This window comes from Alosa sapidissima, chromosome 13 (assembly GCF_018492685.1).
Source record: "Alosa sapidissima isolate fAloSap1 chromosome 13, fAloSap1.pri, whole genome shotgun sequence".
NCBI lineage: Eukaryota > Metazoa > Chordata > Actinopteri > Clupeiformes > Clupeidae > Alosa > Alosa sapidissima.
This window is the reverse complement of record NC_055969.1, coordinates 4,815,110-4,829,063: the sequence shown is the minus strand read 5'-3', so window position 1 is coordinate 4,829,063 and position 13,954 is coordinate 4,815,110. Positions and strand designations below refer to the sequence as shown.

The 13,954-nt window shown below is 41.3% G+C and overlaps 2 protein-coding genes across 3 annotated transcripts in view; one reads left to right on the top strand and one right to left on the bottom strand.

The window, feature by feature from the left end:
* LOC121680692 (high mobility group nucleosome-binding domain-containing protein 5-like) overlaps nucleotides 1-13,954 on the top strand; it is a 692,414-nt gene that overhangs the window by 543,195 nt on the left and 135,265 nt on the right. The window lies entirely within an intron of this gene.
* Nucleotides 1-13,954, bottom strand: part of si:ch211-196i2.1 (collagen alpha-1(I) chain) — a 101,979-nt gene that overhangs the window by 38,465 nt on the left and 49,560 nt on the right. Inside the window, exons 1-3 of one of the 2 annotated variants that reach the window (XM_042060166.1) lie at nucleotides 10,592-10,824; nucleotides 4,936-5,547; nucleotides 2,327-2,371 (exon numbers count right to left, since the gene is read on the bottom strand). In XM_042060166.1, coding sequence (XP_041916100.1) covers nucleotides 2,327-2,371; nucleotides 4,936-5,547; nucleotides 10,592-10,681 — 747 coding nt within the window. In that variant the 5' untranslated portion in view covers nucleotides 10,682-10,824. Of the gene's footprint in view, nucleotides 1-2,326; nucleotides 2,372-4,935; nucleotides 5,548-10,591; nucleotides 10,825-13,954 lie in introns of those variants that run through there. The other variant, XM_042060165.1, reaches the window with a different exon arrangement.

The following is a 13,954-nucleotide window of genomic DNA, read 5'->3' as shown; positions in this document are numbered from 1 at the left end:
TATTTTTTGAGCTGACATCAAAGAAAAAAACAGAAACAGAAATGTCACTTTTGTATGAACTTCAGGTAAAAATGAAAAATAAATAACTTATTTCTTTAAAAAAAAAAATGACCTGCTGCATGGTAGGGAGAACATTTTGGTCATGTGGTATGAGCATTTCTAGGGCTTACTACTCCCCAGGTCACCATCTCACTCTCACACACAGGCCACCTATGTCCAGCAGCTACACTCTAATATGCCAGTACTAATATGCCAGTCATAGTTGAAACTGAAAAGGTGTCTGTTCATCTTCAAAAGAAGCTAGTTTTCAAAGTTGCCAGATTTCAGTGCCTGGGAGTTTCAGGCCCAAGACCGGCCCACGTTTTCCATAGTGGTGGAAATTGGATAAATGAAGCAACATTTCAGCTCTTACTATCCTGTAGTTTTTATTAGTACCATGGTTCAACAAATGTGTAAAGGTTATATAATAATTCACTTCAACTGATAAGTTAACAAAAAATATTCCACTATTCCACAAGTTAACAAAAACAGAAATAAAGAAAGAAAGCCTTTGAAATGTAGCCTATCCCACGCTTCCACAAAGAGGCATATTGAACTAATGTTTTTTGCATGGGTAGGCTATATTGTTGTTTGGTGATTTAGCCTACTCCTTTGCTACACCCTCTTCTGAGCAAACAAGGCATATACTGTAGGTTTATCATGTAGGGTAATTGCTCTTTCTTACATTAAATAACTTTTAATTTCTCCTCTCTACTTGTCCCTGTAGTCATGGCCTCCTCATCACTAATTTCGTTCTCATCATTTTCAGTGGTCGACTAGTTGATCTGCTGCTCAGTCTCTCCTGGCCTCTTTCTACCATCCATCCTTTCTGACGCTTGTGTCTACTGTAGGGCCGGCTCGGCTATTCGTATGAGAAAACTTTTTGGAAAAGACGGGCTATATGGACCCAACCAACTCTTTTTGGGAGGGGAGAACTCCCTCACGTAGGCTACAACCCATCCAGAGGCATTGCATTGGTGTCATGCACAGAATGCGGAAAGTGTCCTACTTTAAGAAAAGATAGACTAACGTGACAAATGTCAATATTTTTTTCCTAGACCGGCCCAAAAGTGAAGCGGCCCACCGGGAATTCTCCCGATTAACCACCCCGGACCTGATTCAGTCTAACTCTTCTTGGACTGAAGACAAGTCCTGCGATGCTAAATAGCCTTTCACAGGCCGCTGAGGCAGGTAGCGGAGTGTTCAGCTCCACAGAAAGCTGCCAATGTACAAAAACATTTCTTGCAAATACGGCCACGGGTGTATGACGTTATCTTTCACTACCCTGTTCACCGAGTTCACCACTATTGTCGGGGTGGTCGTCTATTATAATGGGAGGTCCTCCAGTAGGTGCTCGTGCTTCCATGGCGGTTTCAGTTGTGCGTCCTCCTTTAGCATCAAAACAGCGCTGAAATAGAGCGCGCAGCGTGCGTAATGCAATCTAGGAGCAGTGATTCGCCAAATCTCCCTTATTGCAGTCGCACACATTTCTTCTAATTTTATGTTTTAGTAACGAGTAACGAAGATGCTTAGTAGAAATATAACGGAGTAAAAGTATACATTTTATCTAGGAAATGTAGTGGAGTAAAAGTGAAAGTTGACATAAATTTAAATAGCGAAGTAAAGTATTTGTACTCCGTTACATTACAACACTGGTAGAGCATACCTGTCAACACTCCCGTTTTTCCTGGGTTTCTCCCGTATTTCAAGGTCATCTCCCAGAACCCTCCCGTTTTGTTATTTCTCCCGGAAAACTCCCGTAATTTGCATGGCCATCAAACTTCATTTTAAAATCATTGATGCATTCAGGTTGCCAGATTGTGTATGAAATACACCCTACACATACACGATCACTTAGTTTAAATTTCAACCGTTTTGTCATAGGCTAAAACCTGGCAACCCAAAACCCAAATAAGGAAGCGGGTGCCAACTGCGCAGCCTGAGTCTCGTCGTAAGCAAGCGGGCTAGATGAATGGCCTACTCCAGGAACTAGCTGTTGTGAAATTGTTGGGAATTTAATTGATTAACTCATCACATAAACTGTTATTGAGTGTTGTTAATACACTGAACTTGTGCCCTCGGAACCAAATCTGACAGCAAGCAGCTTTGGAGTTTTGGAAGTAGGCTGGCTTTGGAAAGCTAAATGTTGACGGGTATGTGGTACAGACAAGTCTGTAAACCTACAGAAAGTCAAAGTGACCCTCACTGTTTACAAGCAGAGGTCGCTTTGCTGTAAATCTGGGCCTGAAAATGGTTGTTAAGTTGTTAAAAGGTGAATGATGCTTACCCTGCTGCCCTTGAAGCCGGGATAGCCTTGAGGTCCTGGAAATCCCTGCAGATTGACAGATAAGGAGAGAAATCACACATAGAGTCCAACAGTATTGGTAATGTATTTCTTATAACATGACTATGCAACTTTGTATGGCACTCCCAACTACTGCATTGATTGCCAAGACTAGCAAATATAGCGAGTACAATGGAAAATGAAATGTACTGTAGACCATGCCAAATTAGTACCAACATTTTAACTATCTCGGACAATTAAACAGTTTATTGAAATCAAACAGGCATGTGTTAAGGGCAACGGTTTTTAAATGCTGTTCTTACTGGATATCTCTCCTCATTTAACACAATAATTCTTCATCTGTATTCAATTCAGTTGGTTTCATTGTCTGAGTCTGAACAACTCTTTCTCATACAGTACGGACAATACTCAAAATGGAACAGAATATTCTCTTTTCCATTTTAAATTCCTTGTTGTCAATTTATGTCATTCATTCATTTCTATGAGCTCTTGCTTTTTCAAATACATTTCATTATATGAACACATACTGTATATAAATAGTGAATTACAATTTATTTTGAGACACATAGTGGGTAGAAGTTGGGCCAACAGCAAAGTCACTCTCCTATACTCACAATCTCCTATATAAATAAACTTGACTATGGCTATGACCATAATACCTTAGGCTTAGGCTATCCGCAAGTTATTCTACACTTGCCTCACTATTGGGTATTCAACTTAAAGCCACTGCTATGCTTACAACATTTTGGAAAATTCAGCCAAAGTCATAATGCTCATGGATGCTGTAAATCTGGGTCCTTCATGTAATGTGCTTGTCTTAAACATGCAGTTCTTGTAAACTGGCTTGGGGTAATCAAGCTGTGCTTCCCTTTTTAAAGCTTTTAAAGTGATAATATGCGATATTGCATGCAAGAAGACATGGCTGCTCGAGAAATATGATATTGAGCCATAAAATTAACTGTCATTCATTTGACAGCTGATGTATTTCTTTTTATACATTAAAGTGGTGCTATGACTGGAGGAACCAGAATCAACCTGTAGTGTTGGCAGGCAGACAGAAAACTATGCTTCTGAATCATGCGAGTGTAGTCATATACAGCACACTACCATTCAAAAGTTTACAAATATTTCCTTGTTTGTGAAAGAAAATCACACTATTGTTTTTATATTCAAATAACAAAAACTGATTAGATATTATGTCTAACTTGGAATGAAAAATCTATGGGAAGGATTGATTCTCTGCCCCCAGCACACCTGTGTTTAATGGTACATTATGTTAGTAAATCCTAAATGATCATTATTCAAATTTATTCATCATTATTTCACTCTCTTGCAATTGCATTTCTGGGTAAGCCTAAGTATATTGTGCAGCTAACGTCATTCACCTGAGAGCTACTTGCATGCCTGCAACATCAGCACTTGTGGAATTAATTATGGACTAAAAAAGATTTCAGAACTAAGATGTTTTTCTTCAGAAACGCATCAGTCTATTACTCTTCTAAGAAATTAGGGGTAGTTTATGCCAAAAAACTGGCACAAAACGGAACTCTACACACCAGCTCTACGCCAGCATATAATAATAAGAGTCAGGAGTCCCCAGTGCACCACTGTGCAGGTGGTTAAGAAAATTAGAATCTTTAGTCCGAGAAACAGATGCTTTACAGGTCCTCTGCTGGCAGCTTTCTTATAGAATACCCGTAAGAGTGCTAGAATGCTCCCCTTCTGCTAGTTAACTCTTGGCCAATGAGAGGAAAAGGCTAAAATGGGCAAAAGGGAAACAGCTGCTAGTAGGAAGATGAGTAAAAAAGTGTTGTAGACAGACACATCTTTACAGGACAGAGCCCACTGCAGCTCTGCGCCCGCTGCCTGCCTGCCTGCAGATGTGCCATCTGGTGACTATTCTGGCTCTGAGAGGAGAGGCCTGGCAACCTAAGGAAAGCAGGTTCCTCATTGGCTGATCCAAACAAATGCAGTACAAGTTTAGCTAGATGAGCTCAAAACTAGAAGTAAACAATGGATCATGCAATAGGAATGCTTTTTTCCCCTCTTAACTTTAAGCTGGTGTGAAATACAGTACAGGCAGCCCTCATAGACTTCAAAACACTGATCATTTTATTAATCAGCTAATGAGGGATGGTCTTCCTGGTTCATGATAACAAATAGGATTGGCTGACAAATAGGCAATTTTGTGGGACGTGCTAATGTTTGTGTGTAATGTGGATGTGAGCTCAGCATGTCATCATGGATCAGGCATTAATTACGAATTTCCCCCCACTAAACTGACAACAGATCCCACCACTGTTCATGTTCTTTTTTTGCCAGAAGAAAAAATATTTACAGAAGATGTCACAAAGACTATGTCATCAAGAGGCATCAGAACAACCATGGTAAATCAAACAAGATGGCAATAAACAAAAGAACATCTCGTAACAATACTGGAGGTCAAGCTCAATGGAACATTCTGACTTTGCTTTGAAGTCTCAATAAACAGTAGCTCAGAATAATTAACTTAAAACTAATTATGAACAATAAACGTGTGTGATATAAAGGAAAGACTATTGAGAAACTAAGAACCTTGAAAAAAGACTCACTTCTTCTCCTGGGGGGCCCATGTATCCTTTCGGACCTCTCTGCAGCCTGAACTTCCTTCCGTCTGACATGGTCACTAGGTCTCCTTCCCTGGATATAACATGGACCCTCCCAGGGTTCTCTCTGGAGCCGTTATGCTTGGGCGTGCCAGCACCCTCAATGATCCTCCCAGTGGAAGGGACAGTGCTCGGCTTGGTCTTAGGTGTTTGACCAGGCTTTGAAACCTGTGTGAAGTCTGGTGGGTCTATGTACTCCTTTAGTCGATTAGCATCCGCATCCTCGGGTCCTGGGCGAGTCCTTCCATTGGGGAAGACCACAGTGGGTTTCTTCTTTGTTGTGTCCAAGTCAATTATATTATCCACCGGCTTTCCAGACGTGCTTCCCCCTTCTACTTTCTTCTTATCCGTGGTGATGTTCTCATCCAGACGTTTGGAAGACTGATCCGGCTTGCCCTCAGGCTTGCGTCGGGGTGGCTTCGTGGGTCTCAGTGCGTCCACCAGGTCAGTGTCCTCGTCCACCTCGAACACGTCCCCACGACCCACCAAACTGGGCTGCCTGGGATTGGTGGACACCGTGCCATCACCACGCAAGGCCTCTGCACGCCGGAAGGCATTCTGAGAGAATGGAAGAAAGAGAGGAATTTGCTTAAAATTGGTTCAGCTTCACTGACATGCCAGGTTGGAAATCAACTCATCTGAAAATGAAATGGTGTTTTCCCTTCAACCTAACATTTCAATCATGAGAGACAGCGATACAGACTTCTTTGCACTGGCTGGAAATAAGAGTTTGCATCGTCTGAGTCAAATATGCCATGTACACCCACACTATATATATATATATATATATATATACACAGAGGGAGAGAGAGAGATAGAGCAGAAAATCCTGAAATTAGCTGTGTAAATCAACCTGAATGGATGTTCTGTACAGACTCTGCCATGTTTTGGCTCTGTCTCCTTCACTGACCATTTAAACTGATGCAGATGAGTATGTCAGAGCTTCTGACAGAGCAAACAGCTCTCCTAGCCTTGGATTCATCATGTTGTTATCAGTTATCATGGAAAAAGAGAGCATCCCATTAAAAAGCTGGACAGGATAGAATGTTTTAGCAGTGGGTGGTCTATTTAAACATAAAAGAAGAGGATTCAAATCTTATCAAAAGGGCTTAAAACTCCCCTCAGTGGTGGATTATGGTGTTAGTCATTTTGACAGCGTGTGTGTATATGACCCCACTGGAATTGCCTAAATGGGTTGCAGATATTCAGGACTGACTAGTGCAGTCCATGATTAACGTAATGGAACAGCCAATGATATACAGTGAGAGATACACTGAGACCTATAAACTTCTTTCCACTAGGTGGCCACCACAAAAAAACTGTGTCTTTTACAGACCACACCAAAGACCTGAGTAGACACTGAACTGAATGATTTTCACACAGCTTCCAGGTCCTCCGGCTGTCTACTGTAATTTATACAGATTAAGGTTTAAATGTGTGGAGATCATCTGTGTAGATCCAGATGAGCTATTTAATAGTATATCTAGTCTTCAAACAGAATGAAAAATAATCAAAGTAATGTCCACTCTGAAGTGTTACAAATGTATACAAACTTTCCATATAAGGTGAGATGGTTTAAAAAATAAAAAAAGTTTTGCGAGCCAATGTCAGCACCATGTGTAAAACACCAGTAGCCATGTTTAATATTTTCCTGCTGGATGAACTCCATCATGTTTGTCAAACATGGCTGACACAAGCTGACATTGGTCAAATTTGCTTGGAAGGCACACTAACATCCATCAGTATTGACAAGTGGAGTTCCACGGTGGCACAGAGTATAATTGGGGTCTGGCTAATGGATCCCCGGAATGTGCTTCTGGGGAGGACGGTGAAGAATGCAGTGGGAAGGCCCTCCATGTGCCCTGTCAGTAGAAAGCCATCATGTCAAATGGCCTCCAGTGCAAAGAGCCAAGACACAACATCATGTTTTCACTCAAGCTCACTCTCTCTCTCTCTCACTCTTTCACAAACACACACTCACCTGTATTAGAATTAAAGAATAAATGCAAGTCCATGTTCACACAGCTACTTTCAAATACTTTCAAATACACACATGCATGCACAATCACAATCACACACACACACACACACTGCAAGAAAGAACCACCACACTCACGAACACACATAAAATGCACAGGCTTTAAAAGGAGGCGACCATAAGTCCGTAAATCTATCTTCGAGACACAGGTATGTATTAGGGCAATTTCAAACTGGCTGTGTCTTGCCAGCGGAGGTAACCAAAACATGTTTTTGAACTACATTGTTGGACACATGAGATGCAGTTCATTTTCACAGTGAAAGCCTACAATTAATTCTGATCACAATGCAGACTTGAAAAATCATGTGTTTCGGCATTAAAAGTGTGTAAAGACTTGCTAAAGATTTGTAAAGACATGCTCATTTGTGCATTTATACTGTCTATGAGCATGCATTCAAAACATTTTACATTCTGTTAGGAACATGGTCAATAGGGGGTTTGGGGAAATCAAAACACAACACAGGGATACATTCTTGTTTGACAGGATGGGTTGTGATTTTTTCCTACACCATTGTGGAGAATCATCGGTGGAGAGAGCTGACATAGTCATGGCAGAGCGGAACTCAAAAGGATGAGTAAGCCAGCATGTGTGGCCAGGACAAGATCAGACTATGCCATGAACACACACACACACACACAAGACCAAACTCTCCCATGCTCTGTACTCAGCAGGGCTTGTCAGGAACGTGTTGCCATGATTCTGTTTACTCCCATCCAGACACATGTAGACTCATGAAGGGGGATGTTGGGAGACAAAATAACCGCTGCATGGCCGCTCCCACAAAGGCAGTCCATTTTATTGGGGGTTTTCCATGACACAGAATGCCTGAAGCATGTGCACAGCCAGTGGACTGTCACTGGTCATGCCGTCTTCCCACAGTAGCAAGCCGTGATGGTTTTCTTGGATGTTTGTGCACGTGCAAGAGGCCATTGGTAAATTTGGTCTGAAATGGACTATTTCACATGATGAGAATGTGAAACCAGTGTGAAACTCCGTCTGTATGCGAGGTCTGAGCACAGCAACAAAGCGCATGCCAAGGAAATCTGGTCATTTCACTAAGCCGATACAAAGCTGGTACAAAACTGGATGACAAAACTGTTTGACTCGTCTTTGGCCGACGGCCTGACTTTCGACCATACAGGGGCATTTGAAAAAGGAAAACAAAACATGGCTCCACAAGTGTCAAACCCTGACATTATCCCGTAAATATGAATTATTTCTAGCAGAAAATACTGCTTAGATCAACCCATTTCCCCTCGGATGACAAAGTCGAAGACTATATATAGTAAGCTGATTACAGTTTTTTTCAGTCGCTAACAAGCGTTTGTCTAACCAGTTGTCACATTTTCAAAACTCTAAACACAATTAGCACAGCATCGGTCTTTTGTGGCCATACCATTCACACGTCATGTCGTTTTCACACAATTTGCAGTCAGTGAACACATTTCCGCAATGCTTACTTTTTTTTAATAGACAAGCTATACCTCCCAACAAAACTATGGATTGTTTTTGTAGTATTTACTAATGTTAACACACAACATCCCACAATAGCAAACACAATATTCCAAACCTTAGATACACTATATCAAAACCTCTGCTTCTGCTAGCAAATGGTTTCATCTCAGGTGCATCGCCTTGGATAATATCAGATGCGATGTTGATGAAAACATGTGGCCTAACTCTAAAGATCGCAGAGATGAGATACAGTAATTTTGTGCTTTTTTTTAGTTCCCCCTTTTTATCTGGGCCTTTTGCTGTTGTTTTTTGTTCAGAATGCTCTTGTGTGTTTCATGGATATTTTGTTCACTGTAAGCAATACTGTAAAACTTTTTCTGTTCTATCATACTGTAAACAGTATTTCTACTGTACCTCCTGTAGTAAACAGTAAAGGGAAAAAACTGATTTGCTTTTTACTGGAATGCTTTTGAATGTGCACATTACATGAAATTTAGTGTAAAAACTGTGGATAGAGCATGTTTTGCATGCACATACCTGTAAAACTGAAACATAAAAGTCTATGCAGTTTTTGTAATGTCAACAATAGCCAGTATTTTGAAACCTGGTGTACTTGATTGACTGCATGTACCTTGTGAAGAGAAAACAAGTGTTCTTTGACAGAATAATTTCATTTTGAGTCAGATTTCCAGTGTTTTGGTAAAGTTAGTGTGTGCAGAGAAATATGTGTTCTGTTTTGAAGAGTTAGTATATATTTAACAAAATGTGTTTTTGAGAAGAAAAGTATCCATTTAGCCAACTCCCAAGAGTTCTAAGAGTTTAGAAAAAGTATCTGAAGTATGGGTAAGTGCTTGTTAGCGATTGAAAAAAACTGTAATGGATGCTGTCAGGATATACTTTCAGATGAAATTTGTCTTTGAGAAGAAAATCCTAAAGAATGACGAACCAATAAACTTATGAGATTCAACAACACATTTGCAACATAGCACTTTAAAACATAAACAACAATTTAGGTCAGACAAAAAACTATCAATCGCCTCCTTAACCGAAACCAAAACCACAGTGACCCTCATCTGCTCTCAAATGCAAAACCACAAATAGGCTCCACAGGGAAACTGGGGTAATTATGGACACATGTACCGGTACACACAGGTTTACAGCACATCCATGCATACGCCAAAAAACATACACACATCCCCATGCCAGTTATTAGCTCAGCACACTCATAATTGTTGTTCACCCTTATCCATTTACATTTCATCTTTTAGCAGACACTTGTATCCAAAGCAACTTCTATATGTCAATTATATTACAAGGGCCATTATCCCGGAGCAACTCGGGGGTAAGTGTCTTGCTCAAGGGCACAAGAGTGGCAGCTGAGAAATGAACCCACAACTTTTCAGGCTACTGCATGCTAGCCCAGTTTCTTTAGCCACTACGTTACCACGGCCCCTAAGACAATTTAAATAAGACAATGCATAGAAAACAAATTTGATATTTTAAAACTTCTTACATGTTTGTCCTGCTATGATTCCTTATTATATGATGGAAAAGTGATTTTGTTAATAACATATCCAAATTCAATACATAAAAAAAGGAGCCTGGAGGATATATTTCAAAATGCCATACATCAAGTTACATAATTATCTGATCCCTTATGTCTGTAGCTCTGATACCACAAGATAATGCAGGCTAAGACACATCCTAACTCCGGTATCCTGTAGCACAGAACATATAGAAACCTCACATCAGATATCACATTTCCGACAGCAGTTTGGCAAATGTACAAACGCTACTTCTAGACTCACTGTATCATGATGATAGACTCATGAAAACCAGTTTGAAACTGAATCTATACTCCTGCCATTTTGTCCCTGCAGTGCCTAAGGAGAACTCAATAGCTCTAGTGATGGAATGGGTCAGAGTAAAAATGTGTGCAACAAGAATATGATACATTTTACAAGGGGAACAATGCGGCATTATTAAGACATGGCTAGACTGACAAAGCATAGGTGAGTTAAAACCTTAAACAAGTACCGACAACAGTGATGATAGTTTCTGTTTTCATGCAGTTCTGTGGGAGATGTGACCAGGGGATGTAATCTTACCTTTCTGAGCTTCCTCTGCCCTGCTGTGCAACAACCCCGTAAGTCCAGTAACAGGAAGGCCAGTAGCCACACATAGCAGTAGTACCGCATGACCGCACAGACACACAAACACACAGGCACGCACACACACTCACACCACGCTCGCTGTGCAGTGCACTGACTTTCTCACACCATGAGGCTTTCTATAATGTCCACACACTCAATCACAGATACAAGAACCCACATGTGCACGCACAGACACACACACACACACACACTTACATACATGCGCTGTGGTTCTTAGAGGAGACACCTGTTTGCTGCTGTGGCCTCAGGGATAGAGGGGTTGGGTCAGTGTCAAAGACAACCCACAGAGAGCAAACAGACCTGGATTCTACAAATATGATGGGATAGGTGTGTATGTGTGTGGTTGAGGGGGGGGGGGGGGGGGGGGGTTGTGTCTATTTATCTGTGTCCATTCAGAGGACATTGTTGGAACAGTGGAAACTGTTGGGAAGTAAGTCAATCAAATAGATGTGTTCTCTGGTTGTGCGTGTATGTATGCAGTCTTTGAGCATTTTTATCTAGTGAGCCACAATGTTCTGATCTGTCTCACATATGTGACCAGAGATTGTGGTTGTAGTCAAACTTCCTATATAGGCTTAATAGCCTTGCAGCAATTCACAGAAATGTCTGAAGTTATTTAATTACGTTGGTAGCTGGCAAAAAGACTTCTCTCTTACAGGAAATGAAGAGTCTATATTTAATTAATTTAATTACTTTGTGTGAATGAACACTTGAATAAAGCATTCAGATGAAAATGTCCCTTTTGCCAGAGCCAAAAAAACAAAAAAAACCTTGAATGGCAGTTCCATTAAAACACAGAAGTGCACAGACATTTGACCCTTTATCTACCACTAATGGGAAACAGACTGTGTGTGCTGCTCAAAAACAGTCAACACTGAACACTGACAAACAGTGATCAAGAAGGCACCCCTGTCTCTAGATCCGTCACAAATTGTTTTACTACACAAGAACATGGACCTACAGCGGACAAAATCAAAGAGCATCATGGGAGATTAACAACCGGGGCCATCCCAGCGACGGTAAGCATTACCTCATGTCTTCAGCAGTGACACAAAACCGACGGCAACAGTGACGGGTTGGGGACTTTCGAGGCAAGCGGGCTGATTCTAAGTGCTTCATCAAATCTGAAGTGCAATAGACACAGATTCCCAGGGACGTGGGGGTCCTCTCTGAAATAGCCCTTGACAGCAGTCCCTGCTTTCTGAAGAGGATAATTGTTTCCAGAACTCCAAGACAAGACCGCAAGGAATGAGGGGAACCTTAAGCTCATGAAGCTCTCTGAGCGGTACAAAGACCATCCATCAATCTGCCAAGTGTCAGGCACATCTTCCGGGAAAGTGTTAGGGGTTAGGTGAAAAGAAGGGAAAGAGAGAGAGAGAGATAGAGAACAGAGGAAGAGAGAAGGAGGGTGAGACAGCTTTTACTTTTTTTGTTTTTGTTTTTACTTTCCCTCAGTCCTGGTTCCTGTCTCAAATGAATTTGTATCTCATTGTATATCCATGTACACTCACTATTCTTCACTATTCATAGATGGTCTGCCCTGAAAAGTCTCTCACTCTTAACTCTTTCTCTCTCACCCCCACCCTTCTTTCTCTTTATTATCATACAGTACTGTATGTGTGATTTATGTGGAGATCTGAGGCCTCTCCTCTAAATTACAGCCGCTGAGAGTATAATTATCAGTGTAACTGCTCCGGGGCCAGGGGCACTGAAAACAGCAGGCTCCAGTGGCAGTGGACCAGACGCAGGAGGGCTGGGAGGTACAGATCCTATGATATGAACGTGGAACTACATGGATCCACAAGGACTCTAATAGTAGAGTATCTGGGAGGCCAAAAAGTTAGACATAAGGGGATGATAAGGCCAGTCTAACACACTGGTTTTACATGGCTGGATTGACTAATTGTAAGCCTAAACCTTTTTAACTGTTAAAGTAGAATGGAGTGGAGATTAATCGTACAGCTTGTTATAGAGAATAGTACAGTAAGAAATACTGGTAGTGAACTACCACTACAAAGTCACACAGCTAACAAAACTTCTTTCTTTCACTGATATTCAGGGGACTTTTTTTGGACACATTTCTCTTAAATATCCTCTGGCACTTGCTCTTCTCACACAAGCTTTGGTAGACTGAATAGTTTTTGTGGAAACAAAGGGTCTCGGAAGTTGTCTTTAGGCTATAAGTTTCATCAGAAGGAAATCCCAAAGAAAACTTTTTTGTTTGTTGAAAGAGAGAGTGAGAGAGAGAGAAAAAGAGAGAGACAGAGAGAAAGTGAAAACTACCACTTTCCTGCGTAATATAAAATGCCGGATTCCAATAGATGTTTTGCCCCAACTTGATCTTGCTGCTCTCTTACTTGCAAACATTGGTGCCACAGGGCGGGTGTGTGTGGGGGGGGTGTGTGTATTGACTCACACCCAGGGAACAGAACCAAAGTGCTACAAACTACAAAGTGGACATGCACAGAGCCTTGGCTCCTATTGTGAGGTAATAATTCCATCACCAAGGGTAATGCCGAGGCCCGAGCCAGGCGCTCCTCTGACCAAGATCAATGTTTGAACTTGAAGGTGATAGCAGGCCCTGGCCCAAAAATGACAGGAAGCTCAACGTTTCAGACAAACACCCCTACGCTTAACCTGACCTGCATGAGCGATAAGACTTTCCAGCACACAGGGCTTTATTGTAGCAACTGTGGGCTTGGTTGATGTTCCATTCTTCAAACTACAGTAAATGTGGTTAACCCTTGACAGGTTCGGTATGATTTACAACTGCAGAAAGAACCTTGTAAAACAAAGAAAGTTTCTCCACTTCATCTGAAATATATGAGATATTATTTGCTAAAATATGTATGTGCATGCTTTCTATGTCCAACTGTCTTTGTGTGCATGCTCCCACATGTATGTGCATTTGTGTGCGTCAGTATAATATATAACATTGTCATAGGTGTGGTGAGCATCAAGCCAATCTCTCATCACTGTGGTACATGAGTGTGGGGAAAGGCACCCTTGCGTATATTAGAGACCTGATGACATTGCCAAAATGATTTACGGAGCTCTTTTCAATTCAAACCCAGGGTCTAGACACGCACTCAAATATTCCGCTTAGAAACCAAGAGAGGGGGCAGTATTTCACTTCTTGTATTAATGTCTGGAAGATCACCAAGGGGTTATAATAACTTTATAGACCCAGGGCAATAGCTATGGGGTGTAGCAGTCTATACAAGCCAAACTGACTTTGTTTTGCAGCGATATAGATCAGGAGACAACTAGTACTCAGTCAATAATATTTTTACAAAC